At 42.8% G+C, this 14797-nt stretch overlaps 1 protein-coding gene across 4 annotated transcripts in view; it reads right to left on the minus strand.

Annotated features, from left to right (window-relative positions):
- The window catches only part of LOC143008943 (stromal membrane-associated protein 1-like), a 57903-nt gene extending 43523 nt beyond the window's left edge, over positions 1-14380 (minus strand). For 3 of the 4 annotated variants that reach the window (XM_076160920.1, XM_076160918.1, XM_076160917.1), the window contains exons 1-4: positions 14077-14379; positions 8135-8268; positions 6908-6993; positions 3802-3877 (exon numbers count right to left, since the gene is read on the minus strand). In XM_076160920.1, the coding sequence (XP_076017035.1) occupies positions 3802-3877; positions 6908-6993; positions 8135-8268; positions 14077-14194 (414 nt within the window). In that variant the 5' untranslated portion in view covers positions 14195-14379. Of the gene's footprint in view, positions 1-3801; positions 3878-6907; positions 6994-8134; positions 8269-14076 lie in introns of all 4 variants that reach the window. The other variant, XM_076160919.1, reaches the window with a different exon arrangement.
- Positions 14381-14797: the final 417 nt, after the last annotated feature.

The raw sequence follows: 14797 nt of genomic DNA on the forward strand, positions 1-14797 counted from the left end.
TGTTCTAGCCATCAAAAGAGAGTCTGCTCTTATAGCCTGTGGCGGTGAACGCAGAACAACCAAAAACTGAATTCAAGGCATTTTCTAGTCCCTACTAGTTGATGTGTTTTGGGTGTTATTCCTCTCTCAAAACCTCCACCTCTTCAGACTGTGACGCTCCTGGAGATGTTGGCGCAGCACTAAACAGGCATAAATGGACTGATGAAGAAGATAAAGAGGCAGGGAGGCTGGAGGGGAGGAGGAGGGGGTTGAAGGGAAAACAGGGAGAGTGGGGGGCAGAGATGATAAAGAGAGGATTGATAACAAGAGGAGTAGCGCAAGCTGGGTGAAAGCGGATGAACAGAGGTTGGGATAGATATTAAGAGTTGAGATAGTGGTCTGGCTCACTGCTGTGCTGGGTACTGATAGTGAGGGAGGAAGATAGCTAACATCTCCTCTGAAACCTGTCTGCTGGCTAGACCTTGAACAGCTTAATGCTCGCTCTTACAGGAAACTGGCTGAAGTAATATGGAACTGTCATACCGAGACTGGAGCAATGAGAATAAGAGAGGCTCAGCAGTGGTTGAATGGATTTGCATTAACGTGATGGTACGTGCACCACTTGAGGCAGCGACAGACGAACAGAGACCTGAATTCAGTCATTCCACTGGGGTGGGAAAGGTGGACAGAAACTGACCTGTGTGTGTGTGTGTGTGTGTGTGTGTGGCCACTTGTGTTTGCTAGACTCACTGGGCATTGGAGGACAGATGCTACACCAAACATCTATATCAGTGGTTCTCAAACTTTATACATCAGGTACCACCTCAGAAAATATTTGCCTCTCCAAGTAGCACCACTATGGCCAATGTTAAAGTACAGAAGCGTAGGCCTACCCTATTCAGCTGCTTTGCAAAATTAGATTAGATTCAACTTTATTGTCATTGAGCAAAGTACAGGTACAAGCAAATGAAATGCAGTTAGCATCCAAGCAGAAGTGTAAATATGTACTATAATATATACAGAATAAACTATAATGCAAGCAGGAAGCAAAGCAGATCCATTACAGCAACAATCCAGTCCAGTGGTCTATTGCCCCCAAATTGCAGCAGCAACGGTTTCTCTATGATCTTCAAAGTAAAGCTGGCAACTTTACTTTGGCTCCGTGTTTGAAGAGGGACCTAATTTTATATTTTATCTACCCCAATTTGCAGTAATTTTTTTTGTGTAAGTGGGACAAATTTTAACAGCCATTCAACACAAACACTCTAAATAATGCATTGCAATCTCTGTGAGATGCCAGTGTGTGCGAGTCAGGGGCGGAAAATGAGAACGAGCAAAACGATTCCTTTTTACTTAAGCATGGAGAGCGCCATAGCTTGCTACGCTCAACTTATTCTGTTGGACGTGAACTCTGGAACAATTTGAAATAACATATCAGATAAATAACAATGAGAGGAAAATGCACAGTTAAAAATATGGACTCCTCTGTTTGTACTGGGGGTCTACACACACCATTTATCTCAACAGATAAATTGGTGACCCTAGGAAATGCATGCTTAACAAAAACACAGAACCCAACTCTGAAGCTGAACTGTTCATCAGTGGGACGGTGAGAGTAAACTGAGCTGCCACACGCTGAATACAGTCACACAGAGGACACGAGCAAGTACAGTGGACACCCAAGACAGTAGCCTTATTTATGACTAACACGGGGGGGGGGGTGTGTGGTGTTCCTTTAGGGTGACTGTGTTGCTCTTGTGACATTTCCAGGCCAATCACTGCGGCCATCACGGAGGGTTTGCAAAGATTCGCTGTAACGTCTTGTTTGGTTTCCAGTAACAATGGAATAATGTGTAGCTCACAGACTAAGAATACAAATAACATTCAATGAGCTCATGCTGTACAGCGCGAGCCGTCGGTTACAATGAAGCAACATTGTATTACTCGTTCGCTTCTTTTGTTTCTCTTTCTCACACACACACTTGCACACAAATTGATATCACGTGTACAAGAGCTTACACTGCATGTGCTGCCCAGACAATCTTCCTTGTATTGGAAGGAAAGTTTCCATTTTCCACATTCTTTATATTGTTGACAATAAAATATCTATGTTTAACCACAGTATAACTACTACACAAGACAAAGAGTGGGACTACGCATTTGATTTGTTTCTGCTTGATGTTATCCCGAGTATATCAATGATCAGTTCTCTGGAAAATATATTAAACATATCAATCAAACTGCAACACAATTCTCATTAGTTCCAATTAAAAGATTTCCAATTCATCAGCCTAATTTGTTTGCATGCAAATGTGAACCCCTTTCTTGGTGGAACCCTTGTGAAGATGTGTCAAAGGCACAAACCGCTACTCTCCGATAAGCGCTCATCAAATAAATCACACAAACAAATTCCTCCGTCGAGCTCCAACGCATGAAGACACACAAACACGCGCGCGCACACACGCATGCACGCAGCAGCTCAGGGTTACTGTTGTCAGTCCTCTCTGCCTCCTCTCCCATCTGCACACAACTGCTTAGGGTGATAATGAGTTGTTTTAATAATTAATTTGCATATAAAAGCGAAGCCGTCTGTGTGGGTGGCAGAAACAGATCCTAGATCACAGTCTGGCTGCTGGCATCGCTTCAGAGAAAACCCAAGAAACAGGGGGAGAGAGAGGGAGAGAGAAAGAAGTTATGAAAAAGGAAAAACAGGGAAATAAAATGAGACATGATCCCAGGGATATATGTAGAGAGGGATGGAGAGAGAGAGAGAGCGGTAGAGTCCATTTGGACTATTCTAGCAGCTACTTAATTGACAGCAGCACTGATAATCGCAGTAAATTAAAAGATGACTATTTGGTGCAATCCATGGGAACCTCCATTATTTTTGACAATTCTTGTAATTTTTCCCCCGAATTGCTTTCCAATACCATTTTAAAATGTTCCTAAAATTGAATGACTCAAACCAGCTCTGATAACCAGCTTCTAATATCATTTATTAGCCGCTTCCTCCGGTTGTTGTTCACATTGGTACATACATTCATCCTTTACGTACGGCTCAGACCACAAAGGCAAAGTACAAGCAGGCTTAATTATCCACAGGGTTTGTGGAGAGCGGAGGAAGCTTTAACTGTAAACACACATTCATTATTTGAGATTAGATTGGCTTAACACACGCACAGCCACACATAACTCATGGGGTACAACCAACCCACACGCTTAAGCACATTGAATACACACACCTCACACTGATAATCTCGCAAGAAAAGATTTGCTCTCATCCACCCACGTACAACACCTCCACAAAAACATCCTTTTCCCCTCCTTCATCCACGTATAGCCGTGTTTTTGTTTTGCAGCTGTCACACACATGCAAACACACACACACACACACACCTATTGACTGACACCTGAATGAGCGAGGTTTGGCATCTCCAAATGCCAAATAAGTGGCATTGGCACAGCAACATCAGTATTTGGAACTCAAATGTGTTAGGCAAGGAAGAGCTCCAAAATGTGATTAAAACACTTTAGAATCGACTGAAAACAACAATGGGCACACTCGGTAACACACTCATATAGTCTTTATCATACATTTTCAGGTTCTTGTGAAAAGTCAAGTGGGGGACAGGCAAGGGAAAGCACTCAAACATGTTTCCCTAAAATATTGTTCATGTAGATTTGACCATAGAAAAACAAAAACTGCTACTAGTTGGCATTTGTTCCAAAGATATGAAAAGACAGGGCAGAACTTTAAAAGGTAGAAAATCTAATTCCCTCCTGGTGTGAAGGTGTGTTGTTGTTGTTGTTGTTGATACTCACTGTAGCTGTGGCCAGAGCGTCCATGTCCAAGTATTTTTTCTTCTCGTACTTGTCTCGGATGAAGACCTCCACTGCTCTGATGGCCGGGGGTCAAGGACTGAAACGATGCCCAACAACTCCATACATCCATACACACACACATCAGAAACATGCATGTACTACGGCACACAGTACGTTTACATGCACTTTAAAACTTTGATTAATAGGAATTAAGGAGAGTAAGTGAATCGTTTTGAGTGGATGTACAGGTACATCTAAAAAAATTTGAATATCATATATATAAAAGAATATATATATCAAAAAGTCCTTTATTTTTTGTCACTCATCTCAGAAAGTGAAACCCATATATCATATAGATTAATGACAGAGTGAAATATTTCAAGCCTTTATTATTACAGCTAACAGAAACGCAAAATTCAGTGTCTCAGAAAATCTGAATATTTACATTTTAAACAGAAATGTCAGGCTTCTGAAAGAATGTTCATTTCTATGCACTCAATACTAGGTTGGGCCTCCTTTTGCATGAATTACTGCATCAATGGAGGCGATCAGCCTGTGGCACTGCTCAGGTGTAATGGAAGCCCAAGTTGCTTTGATAGCGGCCTTCAGGTCATCTGCATTGTTGGGTCTGGTGTCTCTCATCTTCCTCTTGACAATATCCCATAGATTCTCTATGGGGTTCACGTCAGGCGAGTTTGCTGGCCAATCAATGCACAGTAACACAATGGTCACTGAACCAGCTTTTGGTACCTTTGGCAGTGTGGGCAGGTGCCAAGTCCTGCTGGAAAATGAAATCAGCATCTCCATAAAGCGCATTCCTCGTGTCAAGCCACTCCTGAACCAGAGACAACGCCAGAAGCGTCTTACCTGGGCTGTGGAGAAAAAGAACTGGACTGTTGCTTAAGTCCCCGTTTCAGATGAAAGTGAATGTTGCATGTCATTTGGAAATCAAGGTCCCAGAGTCTGGAGGAAGAGTGGAGAGGCACAGAATCCACGTTGCTTGAAGTCCAGTGTGAAGTTTCCACAGTCCGTGATGATTTGGGCTGCCATGTCATGTGATGCTGTTGGTCCAGTGTGTTTCCTGAAGTCCACAGTCAATGCAGGCATCTACCAGGAAATTTTAGAGCACTTCATGATTCCTTCTGCTGACAAGCTTTATGGAGATGCTGATTTCATTTTCCAGCAGGACTTGGCACCTGCCCACACTGCCAAAAGCTGGTTGAGTGACCATGGTGTTACTGTGCTTGATTGGCCAGCAAACTCGCCTCACGTGAACCCCATAGAGAATCTATGGGGTATTGTCAAGAGAGACACCAGACCCAACAATGCAGATGACCTGAAGGCCGCTATCAAAGCAACCTGGGCTTCCATTACACCTGAGCAGTGCCACAGGCTGATCGCCTCCATGCCACGGCACATTGATGCAGTAATTCATGCAAAAGGAGGCCCAACCAAGTATTGAGTGCATAGAAATGAACATTCTTTCAGAAGCCTGACATTTCTGTTTAAAATATCTATTATTCTATATTTTTTTCTTTTTTTTTTTTAAATAATCAATCTTATGTAAATATTCTAATTTTCTGACACTGAATTTTGCGTTTCTGTTAGCTGTAAGCATAATCTTTAAAATTTCCAGAAATAAAGGCTTGAAATATTTCACTCTATGTGTCATTAATCTATATAATATATGAGTTTCACTTTCTGAGATGAGTGACAAAAAATATTGGACTTTTTCATGATATTCACATTTTTTGAGATGTACCTGTATATGACGTAATCACATTTTTGATTGCAGGACAAATACATAGAGAGAGTACACACCCAGCAATCCTGACCGTCTTGCAGTATCTCTCTACCTCTGCAGCAACATTTTCGGTTAGACTTGAGTAACAGATTTGAAAGATTAAAAAATGATGATCACCCATGCCGGTCAAACTGCAACACGGATCTGGAATGGAGGAATTGCTGGAGCTGCATCTCAAACTCCACACTTGCTGTATTGATGTGGTAATGAGTGGCGTAGCTCAATGTTGGTTATGATTACATGCACTTGGCACACCAGGGAGAAAGATATAGGGGGCCCGTATTGACATTTTATATAAATCATTTCTGCTCCAGTAAGTATTGTCCCGTTCTGATGTAATGGAGTTTATCTAAATATGTATTGCACTGTGAAACGCTTGCCTTTACATTGACTGCTACCCTGAATGCCTGTCTACAACAAGAGATGTCATTTTTAAAGTACTGCTATTTTTGGAAAACTCCAGATACAGTGAGTGGATATACAAGAATACATCCCAAAATATTGGCCCCAGTCCAAAGTAAGTAAGGACGTCAGGAAGGAAATTAATTGAAAACGTTGAAATATGAGTCCACTCTAATGGATTAAACATTAGGAAAATATTATAGGAAACACACGCACACACGAAATCCCAATCACAAAGAAGTCAGAGAAAATCAACCTAATTTCCTCATTTAAATACATAACTACAGATTAAATAGTGGGCCTGTCTATTAATGTGCATCTACATGTACACTACGCTACTACACACACACACACACACACACACACACACACACGCAGACAGTGGCTGCCCTAATCCTGGGTCTCTTATCTACTGTTTTCAGCCAGAGGCGCTGCTGTCAGAACTACTAATGGACTTCAAAAGGACTGAAGAATGATGACCACCCGCACAAATGGGCCTGCCAGATACAAGATAGGGCATTAGAGCAGCATTGCAAACAGGGAGATTATTTATTTCGATTTAGTGTGGGGGAAATATGAACATATGCTGCGATGTTAACCTCGCAGCTGTCTTGTCTTATATCGCGGAAAAGGGCAAGTTGGAGTGTGTTGTCAGACTGCTGCACATACACACACACACACACACACTATACAGGAGGAGCTCGTGTTTGATGATCCTAATGAGTTTGCTTTCGTACTGCAATTTCCCCTCACTTGATCCAACGATAGATCCATGTTATAGGAAACAGTAGGTCGGCATTCATTCAATGTGCAAAGTGACCATGTCGTCAACAGTTTGCAAGTTTTGATGGTGCGAAACGGAGGTCGATAAAGATGGAAACGAACGCGAAAAGAGGATACTGGTCCGTCTGTGGCCGTCTGAAGTTTTCCGGTAGGTGAGCTTCATACAGCTGTCTGGCCTTGCAGTTCCCCATGTCCACCATACTCTATCAGAACAGACGGGAAAGACAAGAGACGTGTCAGTAAGATGACTTGACACACAGAGACAGACAGACAAACACACACACACTGCAACTTCTTTCAAATCATCTCCACGGCATCGCATTTGCATTCCACTCAGTTTTTCCCCACTGAGGCGACTGCTCTCCTCCACACGTGCACGCACACACACACACGTAATGAAAGACACACTGGCCGTATGTGTCAAGGCTAAATTAAGAGGGGGGTGATGAATGGGGTGATGATAGGAGAAGTAGAGGAGAAGGAGTCAGAATAATCAGCCATCCAGAATTAATTAGTCATTGAACACAGTGATTAACATTCAGAGAGAGACCCTTTCTACCCACACCGGGCTGATGGATAGGCACTGCCTTCAAGACACAGATAAACACACACACACAGACTCACACCTTTCTGTACACACTCAAACAACAGGAGGAATAAATGTACACACTCAAACAACAGGAGGAATTAAGTTAATCACTACATTATTAAATCATTTACTCACATACTCAGGTGAGATTCAGAGACACACACACACACACTTCTCTTTCTAATATATGATGTGTAATCTAATCAGTGTGAAAGGCTTGTTTACTATATTACATCTTCACACCGCCTAATTGTAGTACCTGGAACGCTTGCATCATTATTCCCTATGTGTGTGTGTTTGTGTGTGTGTGTGTGTGTGTGTGTGTGTGTGTGTGTGTGTGTGTGTGTGTGTGTGTGTGTGTGTGTGTGTGTGTGTGTGTGTGTGTGTGTGTGTGTCCCCTATGTGGGTCATGTATATATTGCACATTGTAGAGCATACTGAATGTTGACCTGCAATTATTATGCAGTGTGTGTGTGTGTGTGTGTGTGTGTGTGTGTGTGTGTGTGTGTGTGTGTGTGTGTGTGTGTGTGTGTGTGTGTGTGTGTGTGTGTGTGTGAGTGTGTGTGTGTGTGTGTGTGTGTGCATTCAAATCAAACAGGCAAAAGAGACCTTAAAAAGGGAATTTCCATGTTAGAGGTCATAAAGTCAAGGTGTATTTCATCACATTAATCATGACTACATTCCATTTAGGGAGCACACCTACATCTGTTTCACCTGTGTATTGTATGTGTGTGTGTGTGTGTCTGCATGCATACTTGGATCTGGTCAGAGGTCCACTGGTCCAGGTTGACAGATTTGACTCTGGAGATGTGAACGCCCAGGTTGCGGTGGATGCCAGCACAGCGGATGCACATGAACACCCCCAGGTTCCATGATGCCCATCGTGGACCTGGATGGAGAGAGAGAGAGCGAGAGACGGAGACAGACCGAGGGGGAAGAGGAGAGAGGAAAACCCAAAAGAGTGAATTTCTGCTTTAAAATTGCACTTGTTCTCATTTGTTCCTGCGGCGACACCAGTGTAATCAACAAAGCAGGGCTGTAATTATAGTTGATCAAGCAAAATTAAAATTCTTCACATGACCGGAGCAGTAGGGAAGCAAAATGTGACAGAACGTCATCCTGATCCTTTTGTGAAAGTTGCAATTGCGGCTATAAATAACTTTGCAAGTCATTTTGTTCGGGACAAGCAGACAAAACAACGTGACAGCAGTCATGTCTGAGACGCCGGCGTCCCGCCTACAGCAACTCCAAGGTTTCATGGGGAAGTACAGTGCCAAAACACGATGACGATGCACATCATGTTTTCAACCCTGCACTAGAATGCCAACCAGCAGATTGTATGCTGGCATGGGGGCGGGGCCTAATCTCCACACAGGCCACTTCTCAGCTTCATCTTCTTCATCTTCCAAGTTAGATCTTTATCTTCATCGGTTTATCAAACAAGCGTCCAGTTATGGAACAGTCGCACAAGCAGAGAAGCTGAAACCATTTTTAACTAGCCCTTAAGAGGCTGCCTCATCCATCTGAAGTAGATGATTTGAAAAAACATTAAATATCCTCAATTCATTCAATTCAAACTACGGCTTTCATCTTACCAAACAAATCAACAATATACAGCTAATAATACATTGATGTTTTGGACAGAACCTAATCTCCTGCTGCACAGTCAAAAGGCTCTGATGTAGCATTCACACAACAGGACACTAAACTGAGAGACGCATGGAAAGTCCAGGATTAGAACTATATATTCATGCGCACTGGTGGAGCCGGCGTTTAAGAGCTCAACGTGAGAATACATTCAAACGCAAAAGGAATACAAATCTGTGAGGAAGCGACCTGGCACAGAATAAATGCAAAAGGAAGGAGGAGCGGCGGCAGGCTAGGTAGTGGTGGTGTGTTCTGGCCAGTCGGTAAAAAGCAAAGTCCAGCGGGATTCCCCCCAGTTCAGGATGAGAGCATCAATGTGTTAATGCAGTGGCCCTAGTGCACTAGACGGCCTAGAGGAGCATTAAGACAGGGATGACTGAACGTTAAACCTAAAACAACCTGATCAGCCATTGTAAGCTGGACTCTCGTCTCCTGAATGCAGAATCAGTAGGTCTACTTTGGGATAATCTCATTCTAAAAAAAAAAACTCATACCATGGGAAAGCCTGGAAATCATTGCATATTCTCAAATACAAATGTGAACATACAGAGGCTGGGAACTTGTTTTCGTAGACTGCGGCGCATCCAAAGTCATTGAAGTTTTGTGGACTCCTATAATAGAATCTCACCCTCTGCTGCCTCTATTAGAGAAATCAATTGAGTAGTGCAGCAGGTCGGATCATATTTAGCGGGACGAACGGCGCCGGCTCACACACACACACAAATTGTACCCCAAATATAAGGTTCTCTATTGAACAAAGACGCGCGCTTTCATCCGCAATATGCTAAAACTCCTCTGCGACCCCCAAGCGGAACTGATCGGCTGGTTTTCCTTTTCAAAAATCACATTACAGAGATTAACAGATAACAATCATCTATCATTTTTAATTACGCTTATTGCATTTGATAAGCAAAAGCAAAAATACACTTTCACAGGTATTATAACAACAAGGGATCTAAGGAAAGGGTTGTTCTATTTAATTAGTCCTGACACACTGGACCTGCCTGTATTAAGATAATCTGAGTGCCTATTTTTATACTTTTCTGAATCTATCAGTCATTTCTAGATGACAGATGTAAACAAACCGATATCTGCTGTTCCGTGTCTCCATGCTGTGTTCATCTGACAGTGAATGACGTTTGTGGCTGTAGATAGTCATCAAATAAACGCATCAACGTGACTGATGTACACCATGTTCATAACATGACTCCTTCATGGGTAACACATATTTGTAGACATATTCAGCCAGCAAACAAGGGCTTAGACTGATGTTTGAGCAACATCTTTACAACAACTTTAGACAGACACACACATACAAACACACCGGCACTCATTTGCAGAGTGCTGACCTGATTAAACAACAATGGCACACACACACACTGACACAGAGTGGCATTAAAGGCTAATGCACACACACAGACAGGTGTAGGCACGCACGTAGGTGTATGCAAAGACAACTACAAAGTCCATTGCGACACGCACGCACGCACGCACGCACGCCTGGATGAGTGACAGCACAACTTTCCAACCCAGAGGGGGGGTGTGGGGACAACCAGCCAAGCATGAAATTAAAGCCCCAACTGTCAACCTGAGGATAGTCAGATCGACGACTGACGTGTGTGCGCATGTGTGCGCGCGTGTGCGCGCGTATGTGCGCGTGTGTGTGTGTGTGTGTGTGTGTGTGATAGAGAGTGGCAGTACAGTACAGTAGAGCTGGTAACCACTCCTAAGATGTTGTACTCTTCCCTGCAGACAAAACCCGCAGTCTGTGCTGCCATCTTACCCCACAACCAATTAAAAAGTAAGTTGAATGCTAAGTTTGTCTTGCATTGCATCACATATCGACATCACAAAAAAAAAGCTTGTTCTGTGATCAGCCACACTGTAAAGAAAAGCTTACGACTTATACAACAAAAGCTGATGTTTGTGGAACGACTGACCGATTGACTTCCCTTCTACAAATCCACTGAGCTGCTCATAAGGCTTAGAACTCTTTACCTGTGCTGAAACAGAGAATATCCACTGACATCCAGAGGTTCCATACCAGCTGCTGGATCAGTCACCTTCCCCACCATTCCTCCACTTGAATCACTTTTAATCAAATTACCCTTTAATATACACATTTCCTTTTTTTGTCCTACTTACAGGCTGTACTGCTGCTTTCACACCTACTTGTAAAGTACGACATCCCTTGAACTTTTACAGAGTACGATGTACAACATGTGAAAGCTCTATAAGTCAATTGATTTGTCGTAAAAAGAAATTACTACACAAATTCCTCCTTTTGATTTCTAGTGATGGGAAACGACGGCTGACCGAAGCTTATCTGTGCTCGTGTCCTAAACTCTGCAGAATGTGCTTTCATTAAATTATCCAAGGTTGCAGGAATATACAGCGCAGGATGGGGCAGAGATGAAGAGGAGCATGCTGCAAGGAAGAAAGGTAGAAAGTGCGGCGCTGCCCCCTGACGGCCAATAAGAGCAAGTGTGGGCAGTAGTGAGGAAGACTGGACAAGGAGAAATGCCTGTCTTCTCTGTTTGTCCTGCTCAGATGGACTTCAGCCCCTCATAGCTCTTGCAAAGGACATAGCTAGACTGTGTGGAAGAATAGAAGACATCGATTAGACACTGAGCAACCAAAATAAACAGCAGAAGCACGACTATAGAAGCTCTGCCATCATTGTTTTAGTTGAATAAGCTGGATATTCAATTTACCTCTCGAAGCTAGAGGACCACAATGTACAGACATATTTAGACATATACAGATATCAGCTTGGGTTGCAAAGAGCTTTATGTCCTGAAGTGTTGAGGACATTGGAATACAAGTACGCCAGTTTGGCATTTGTGTGACTTAGGGCCAACATGACACTTGAACAGTAACTCTCTCCATTATAGTGATATACTAAGTCATCTTTCGTCTTTCAGAGGCTAAAATGGGCTTTAACTCATACCATGGGAATTGTCAATGTTTGCGTGTCGGCTGGCTGGTGGATGAGTGTGTGAGCCCGTGCCAATATTTTACACATGTGACAGGAAAGATGGAGCAAGGACAGGTCGTCAAATCGCTGAGTGTCCTGCCGTCCTGCGTGCCAAGATCTGCTGTGCCAGCACGGAGGAGAATGTGTGCCAGCTGAGAGCAGCAGGATCTACAAATCCTAATGCTGACACCCAGTAGGGTATGTGTGTGTATGTGTGCGTGTCATTTGGGTCACATTGGCGAAAGGACTGTAAGGTGAAATTTATTGTCTAGACTCCAAGTACTGTATGAACTTAAATGCCAAGGAGGACACACACACACACACACACACACACACACACACACACACACACACACACACACACACACACACACACACACACACACACACACACACACACACACAAAGACATAGAGCAGTGTGTGCAGAAAACCAAGGCAGACCAGACATAGGAGTGAGGGTGGAATTACAGCTGGGAGGCTAAGGTGAGTCACCACACTGCAGTGGTCATAGCACGGCAGCCTCATCTACACACACACCGACTGCTGCAAGCAATGTAGAGGGCAGATAGTGTTTGGAGAAGCCAAATAGATCAACCAAACTAACAAGATGAACTGTGAGTGGTGAATCAGCCATGGAGATAAGTGTTGTTTTAGAAATCAATAAAAGCCAAAGCACTGCAACTAATAAAAACGTCCATGTTCAAGAAGAAGCAGTGTGCATTCATCCACAAACAACCAGCAAGGTTTTAGACACTAATCACCAAAAAATGGACATCCACATGAACACCAATCTACCATAAATATTTCTACAAAGAGAGAGCATCAACTAGAAATAAGTGGTTAACAACAAACTGATTTGTAAATACACAAAGTATTTTTCACAATGACTCTAAAACTGGAGTAATAATCAAACCGAATCCTGCTTTTTGTTCCAATTTGTTATTATTATATCACAATCTGCCCATGTGCAGATTGTTGATGTCTGATTGCGTCACACGCGTGGTGGCGATGATGCAAACCGGGCTCCAGGTCGGTCACAGGTAGCCTCGCAACGTGACGTTCAAAGCCACTAACAAATATCGGAATTCAGAGTTTCTTAGTTGAGAGTAATGTAACAGTAATGTAAGATAGACGGTGGATAGAACAGTGTGGTCTTTAGTGTTATCCGTATACATGCATCACAGCCCTGGAACAAGGCGCTAATAGAATTCAATTCAGGTTTAGTTACTTGATTACACGCTATGCACCGGGTAAGTGCTCGCCAACTTTACCTTTTACACTAAATACATCTTTAAAACAGGCGCTGCTTGATATCTTGTGCATGTGACGGAGAGTATCTTCACAGACGCACATTGAACGTCACATACACGACACAAGCGTGTTTTCCGCTCATAAATAAAACATCCACGACAAGGGCACGACATCGATACTGCCGGACAACTGTGTCAAGTCACCCACATGTATTTAAAACAAAATGGGAAATGGAAGACAATTGATTTTCAGAATAAAGGCTCATCAAAAAAAATCAAGCCAGCTAACGCAAGCGTTTTAGATGGAAACGGTTGTAAAAAACGCGATTGTGAATATATGTTAAACTGGAAAGAGATTATGAATGAAGTATTGCTTGAATTCTGAGTGGAGCACACAAAGTTTATCAATCTACCGTAATCCATATTTATCGTTATTATTATTACAGAAGCAGGAAGTTTTTATTTAGATTTTATTGTGAAAAACGGAAGTGCTATATTTTGTGGTTTATTGGACAAATATCGTAAAATGTAAATGTTGTCTTTAAGTGTAACTGCACAAACAAAACAAACATAGCCCGTGTGCCACGTACAAAGCAACCACATTGTGTAAAAAAATTATTTAATTTAAATAAAGGAACGGAACGTGAGGCATTCAAAGGGATGCGAGCCGGACTACCCATCACAAACTGCACCGCAAGCAGCATCTCGCTAGCGTTAGCGGTTAGCCGTCAGCTGTTACGTTCGCACCATCATTTTCACGTTTTCACACACTTTTTACACACACACACACACACACATCGTGGCACGTTTCGCCGGCTCACCTTTAGCCTCACAGTCCGCACAGTACTTGTTGTCTTGCTCTCTCAGCAGTTTGGACAGAATGGCCTGATGCTGCTCATTCAGTTTCTGGGCTTTCTCTCTCTCCGACCTCGTCGTCATGTCTCTAAAGTTCGGAGGTTCTTCCTGCCCGTGTAGAGACGCTCGAACCAACGCAGGTGTCGGTGTGAATCAAAAAGCGTGGGACATTATCCGTGGACACGATTAGCCTGTGTTCTGTTCGGCAACCTGCTATTGACAAGAAGGTAATATGGACCCATGTAGCGTCACCGATGAGGCATCCAGGGACTGTCGGAATTTTTACGACATCAAACGGATGTAGTGGATGTCACGGAAACACACCTGGATATCGGTGACCACCTTCTTCCTGTATGGACAATTAAACACAATAATAAATATAATATAAAGTCAATGTTTACACCATAGTGTGTATCTTTTTATGATATAGCACCACCCTTCACATCAAAATCTGACCCTGAACACAGTTATCCCCAAAACTCACTTTTTGGCAAATCCTCGTGTTTTTCATTGTGGACATCCTTTACATGTAGTATCCTCATTAATACACAGCAGTGAACAACAACTGGTCAATTAGATTAAAGAGGGAAAATTGATGTGTTCAATCTGCAGGAACTGTTTGCCTCCTACAATTACAGTATGAAGGATGTAAAAGCTGTCAGTAGTAGCAATTTAGTAGTTGAATCA

This window comes from Genypterus blacodes, unplaced genomic scaffold (genome assembly GCF_046128005.1).
Source record: "Genypterus blacodes isolate CSIRO-AG114 ecotype Tasmania unplaced genomic scaffold, CSIRO-AGI_Gbla_v1 ptg000108l_1, whole genome shotgun sequence".
Classification (NCBI taxonomy): Eukaryota; Metazoa; Chordata; class Actinopteri; order Ophidiiformes; family Ophidiidae; genus Genypterus; species Genypterus blacodes.